The sequence below is a fragment of the Miscanthus floridulus genome, chromosome 9, assembly GCF_019320115.1.
Source record: "Miscanthus floridulus cultivar M001 chromosome 9, ASM1932011v1, whole genome shotgun sequence".
NCBI classification, from domain to species: Eukaryota; Viridiplantae; Streptophyta; class Magnoliopsida; order Poales; family Poaceae; genus Miscanthus; species Miscanthus floridulus.
This window is the reverse complement of record NC_089588.1, coordinates 26,198,562-26,204,561: the sequence shown is the minus strand read 5'-3', so window position 1 is coordinate 26,204,561 and position 6,000 is coordinate 26,198,562. Positions and strand designations below refer to the sequence as shown.

General features: G+C 42.7%; 1 protein-coding gene across 1 annotated transcript; it reads right to left on the bottom strand.

Moving 5' to 3' along the window:
* Nucleotides 1-282: 282 nt before the first annotated feature.
* LOC136479521 (putative disease resistance RPP13-like protein 1) lies at nt 283-2,932 on the bottom strand. Its single transcript, XM_066477365.1, has 4 exons — nt 2,682-2,932; nt 788-2,529; nt 588-693; nt 283-433 (listed from the first exon to the last, which is right to left on the bottom strand). The coding sequence occupies exons 1-4, from the start codon at nt 2,930-2,932 to the stop codon at nt 283-285; spliced, it is 2,250 nt and encodes a 749-aa protein (XP_066333462.1).
* Between the last annotated feature and the right edge of the window lie 3,068 nt (nt 2,933-6,000).

Sequence of the window (6,000 nt, the reverse complement as noted above, 5' to 3'; positions counted from 1 at the left end):
GTCCTCCGGGATTCGATTTGTGAGGTGCTTTTGTGAATCGCGTTTGGGTTCTTCACGTTCTTGTTTTCCCCCTTTCTCTCTTGGCTCGATTCGTCATTTTGAGAGTGTTTTGACTCGTTCTTTTTTATCTGAGATACACTAGGACGTGCGTTGGTCCCTTCCACCGAAGGATTTCATCTAATTCATCGCGAGTTCATAAGTCGGGGCGAATCAACTTGTAGGGTTGAAAAACTAGGGTTCGTCGCAATTTCTTGATTTCCCCTTGACGTTTCCACTTGTGGCTTATGTTTGTCTGGTCAGAATAATCCGTGTACATGCAGAATATACTGCTGCTTCGGTCCACTGATATGATGGGGAACCGATGTTGTCAGCTTCACGGCAGTGCAAGCAGGCTTCATCAAGCCAGCGACTCAAGTGACGATAGGCGTTGCAGCTGCACATGTTGATAAAATACGTTACACGACATGAAATGGTAAACATCTCGCCATGTTCGATTAATCGTGTGTGTAAGGAGGTGTTATCATGCACGATTACTGAAACAGAGGGAAGTAATCAACATGTAACCGAAATTTTTACCTGAAGCGTACACAGAGGTGCACACGTTTTTCTGCATACGTGTGTCATATCCTGTCAGCCACTCGTCTTCAATGGGACATGTTTGGAAGTAAGTAAGCCACTTGCGGCGGTTGCGAGCTGCAGAAGGTGAATTGAATTGAATGAAGGAAACTAAGAAGAAAACAGAGTACTAGAAAATAAAATACATTGGAAGAAGGCTGTGTTAATTTACCTTGGGCAATGGCAGAGCCACTGATATTTGTCTCAAAGCGGAAAGGATCTCTTCTGTAGGTCACATATCTTTTCCTTGAAATCCTTTCATCTGTGGCAAATGCCTTGACTTGCTGGATGTGGCTGAACTTGTGCCACTCAGGACCTGATTTCCCTGCTGCTATGGAAGTGAGCAGGGATAAGGAACAATCTAGCAGCAAATGCCTTGGGTTCACATCCTGCAGATACCTTGGGACTGTTTCCATGTCATAATCCTCCAAATTGAGTCTCTGTAGTGCAGGCATGCCCTCCAATACCTTCATCTCTGGGCACATGACGATGACGAGCTTCTGCAGTTTCGGTAGGTTACTGATCCTCTCCAGGTTAGTGTTTCTAAACACCACGAGGAGGACGACAGAACTGAACTTCTCCAAAGAGCTTAGGTGCCTCAACTTGCACATTTTGAGTGTAAACTCCTCCAAGGTAGGCATGGCTTTCACTTGTTCTTCCCACTCCCCTTCCTCCCATTGGACCATTCCCCCAAAACGCAGCTCCTGCAATCTGGGAAATGCAACCCCTACCTGATTGTTTGGTTGTAGTAATTCAAGTCCAACATGCTTGATCGCTGGAGCCTTTGTAATCTGTAGCAGCTCCAAGCAAGGGAGCTGACTCAAGCCACTAGGAAGCTCTGTGCAGCAGACCAAGTCATCCATCGTTAGAATCCACAAGCTCCGAAGTGGTGCGACTGCTGTCGGCATCATCCATCTTGGGAGCCGCTGACCAAAATACCCTTCAATGTTAATGTTTTCTAAGCCAAGTGGAGGGCAGATCACATCAAAAACCTCCTCGATTTGCCACTTATCTTTCTCAGAGATCCCTTCTTCCTCTTCTACCAACACAACATCATCGCCAAGTCTACTGGTACAACACAGCGACAGATATCTTAGATGGTTCTTTTCACCAAGTTTGGCCTGTATAGCAGATGAGGAAGATGCTACATTCTCCAAAAAATTGATACTAAGTTCTCTTAACTGGGAGAGCGGCCCTAGTGCTTCCAAACTACAGTGATTACAATCCATATCGGCTGGAAACCCATACAATTTCCTCAACGAAGTTAGACCACAAAAATCCCTAGGTACAACACTTATATTTGTCCCATCAAGTCTAAGAAACCTCAAGTCTTGTAGCATTCCAATGCTACACGGAAGCTTAGCCAAACTCAGACAACCAGAAAGGCTAATGTACTGCAGGAATTTCAGCAAGCCAATGTTTTCGGGTAACCGAGAGGTATTACTGTTGTGTATTGACAAATACCTCAAATGTTTGAGTTGATACAAAGATTTAGCTACTGCATCAAGATTTAAACTGTCCAAATGTAGTGTTCGTAGACTTGAAAAAGAAACAAATGAATCACCTGGCTTAGTCTTTATATTACCAACTGAAATCAGTGTTCCCAGTGATATTTGTGTTTGTAGAGAACGCCATTCCATTTCATGAGCTTCTAATCCTTTGTTTGCCAATGATAATCGAATAAACTTATCTGATTTAAGTTTGTCATTATTACCTATTTCAGTATTGTGAGCTATGAGTGCTTCATCTCCATGCACGTTATGAGCAAATGACCGGACAATATCATGCATGTTGCAAACTTCTTGATCAACATAGTTCTTATCTGGTTCAATAAGGTTGCGCTCTATTAACTCATCATAGTATTCCCTTTCAATTTCTTCTAAGTCATCTGATGTTCCATGAACAAATCCTTCACTAATCCACATGCCAATAATGTCATCAACATAAAACAATGCACCCTTAGGAAGGTGGGAGTAGTACAAAAAGCAAGGCTTCAAACAAGGGCGCAGATCCTCATAGCTAAGATATATTGCATAATTTAGCTCTTATGCATTTGTGATACTGACCATAGAGAATCATCTAACACCTTTTGCCAGTCGGTTCGTCTTATCCTTTTCTGACGCATGAGACCTCCAATTACTTTGACCCCAAGAGGTAAACCATCACATTTTTCAACAAGTCTCATTCCAATATCCTTTAGTATTTTAACCTGGGGCTCATCATTTACCTCTCTGACATCATTCAAAAATTCACCACGCTTGTAATGTGGTGCTCCACCAATTGGTTGATTCTGCTGATTCTGCACCAGACCTTGCATAATCTGCGTCTACACTGCCAGAAGCTGCTCAATAGCAGGTGGCGGTGGTGGTGGTGGATGTGGGGGAACACCTCCACAACCTCGGACTCTTCCTCTTCCAGACATCTGACATACAACACAAATATTCAAAATTTAGATATTTTCAAGTTATATGCACTTATCGAGATATAGAATACATTCTGAAAATTTTCTGGACGAGTTCCAACATCAGCAGCTCGATTAAACAGTCATATCTCGAGTTACAGATATCCAAAAGAGGCATTCTTTACATGGTTGGAAAGATTAATAAATTAGCTACAACTTTTATTCAGACCACATGCCCAGATTCTGTCGTTAGGTTACTCAAAAACAGAACACAACTGAAAATGTTCCAGATTCCAGACTGCACAGAAACTTCAACTTGAAACAGCTATATCTCTCAAACCAGATCAGATATAGGGGTTATTCCAGAGGCATTAGAAAGATACTTAAGTCTAGTTGTTCCCATAAAAATTTCATAATTTTTGGTCCAGTAGATTTCGATTGGCATTGAGATAAGGACAGACTGCTCCGAAAAACAGATCCGAGAGAACAAGATATACCAAACCCAACTATTTATTTAATGGCCACAAAGTTCCAGCACTCATTACAAAAATCCAACTCACACATAAACATAATAATACTAATCCAACTAGGCACACTAAAGTTCACACCGCACTACTCGAATCGACTTGACTCAACTTCACCTGTGCTACTAACGTCTTACTACAAAGAAAGGATTCCAACACCTATAGGCGAAATTCATGGGGAAGCTCCTCATAGATCCTTGGCAGGTTGAGGCACACCCTTTCCTCATCTATCACTTGTCGGTATGTATTAAGGGTCGCCTCCTATGCCTTCAGCTGATCTTCCAGCCATCGATTCTTGTCCACTAATTCATAGGCATAGTGCACCATCACTTGAGTAGTGGGATTCGTGCCTTCAGGGTCCATTATTGCCCATCCCAAGTCCGGGTGTTGGTGAGAGAGGAAATGAAATTGATCTTCCTTCATATCATCAAAACGACTACCACGGAGTCCCATGCAGGCTACAGCGGCTGCATCTTCTATGCTATCTTCCATGGTGGCATAGTGAGCGTGATGCGCATAGTTCGAGTCCAGCTGGTATGCTTCCTTCTCTTCATCCCTGATGGAGATGCACACCTTGGTCTTCCAATAAGTGTCCCCCAGAGGGTGTGTATGCTCATTGCAGACGTACTCCACAGCTGCGTCCTAATCAACGTAGTAGGTCTAAAGAATCCCCAGAAGTCGGCGGTGCGAAATGGAGGATTCACACACCAGCTTGTACCAGACCTTCGTAGTCCATCCCAGGGGAGGGATCGGCTCATCCTCTTGAATGGCGTCCTCCTCCTCATCGTCCAACAATACGACGACCTCCACTTCTTCGGGTTCTTCTTCTTCGGGCTCTTCCTTGAATGGCTCAGGCGTAGGTACACATGCTGGTGAGTCAACTTCTTGCTCCTAGGATTCCTCCTCCTCACGTGGCTCCATGGACTCATACAAGCCACGAGGCGGGTAGTAGCCTCCGGTGCTGATGCCAGCGGTCATATTGGTACAAGGCATCTACATAATTAGATTTAGTCAAATTAGAAGCAATAATTTTCATAACAGAGTGAGGCAAAAGAAGCATAAAATTTAGCACATAACAACGGTATAATGGGAAGCATAAAATGAGTGAAGCAAAAGACGCTAAAACGACCATTGCTAACTAGGCTTGCATCCTACAGTCAACATGGCTCTGATACCAATCTGTCACACCCGATTTTAAGGATAAAATGGGATGCAATATCTTATGTGCGTCCAGAGATCAGTCATACATATAAGTCGACAAATTATAGATAGTACCATCATAAGTGTTTATTACATCATGAATAATAAGACATAGTCTTGACATAAATGTAGCGGAAGTATAAAGAAAAATCTCTCGCAGAAGCTCCATATCACAGGGACATCAACTGGTTGACCACAAGTCTAGTAATCCTCAGGAAAGTCTTCATAAGCATAGCCATCTGTTACCCATCCGGGATTTTTATCCAAATAATAAAAATAAACAAGCGTAAGTACATGTCGTACTCAACAAGTGTAACTTGGGGTTCACGAGGCTCAAAAGGATTAACAAAGATTTAACAGCATTCAGCATTTAGTTGTCACAATTTTAGCATAAGAGTAGCAACAAGTTGTTTCAATCCCATAGGAAACACATGATCAATGTAAACAAAATAATGAATAGCATAAACGGATAATTCATAGTGATCATCTATTCCGTAAATGTTCCAAGGCCGCTCGTGACCATGAGCATGGCTGATATACCAGTTTTACACTCTACAGAGGTTGTACACTTTCACTGTGAGTCGTGATACCCATATGCCCGGGTTAATTAGTCCCAAAACACTTCTAAGGTGAGCAGACAGGGGTCACTATAAAGCCTTTCAAAGGTTCGTCTAACAAGTTAGGGCCATTAGATTCACTCGGCAAACAGACGTAGAGCCCCTCTTCCCGATGGCACATTGACGCGCAGCCTATACACATGGGGACAGAGGACGCACTATACCCGATTCGGCAAGCCATTCTTACGGGAATGAAGGTAACCACTAACAAGCTAGAAAAGGTCCTTATACTGAGCTAAAGCCAGAGCCATGTAGCCCTCACAGCTGTACTGTAAGTCCCAGATGATCACTTACAGATAAGTCCTTAGGAGAGGAATCTGAAGCATTAGAAAGTAGCTAAACATTCTAGCCCCCTGTTTCCAAGTTGCTAAAAAGTCATGTTTTAATGTTTATTGCATATATCATTAGTCAAGTTACAAGATCATTGTTTAATTTGAGCACTAGCAAATCTACCCAATGCATATCCCATAGGAGACAAGGTATAAGTCCAATTCTAAAAAATCCTAATCAAGGCGACACATGCAATCATGAATTAAAAGTATTAAGGTGAATAGGAAACAAGGATGATCCCATGCTATACTTTCCTTGAACAAAGTGCTCCTGTTGATCCTGCTCGTCAAAGTAGTACTCTTGGTCACCCACG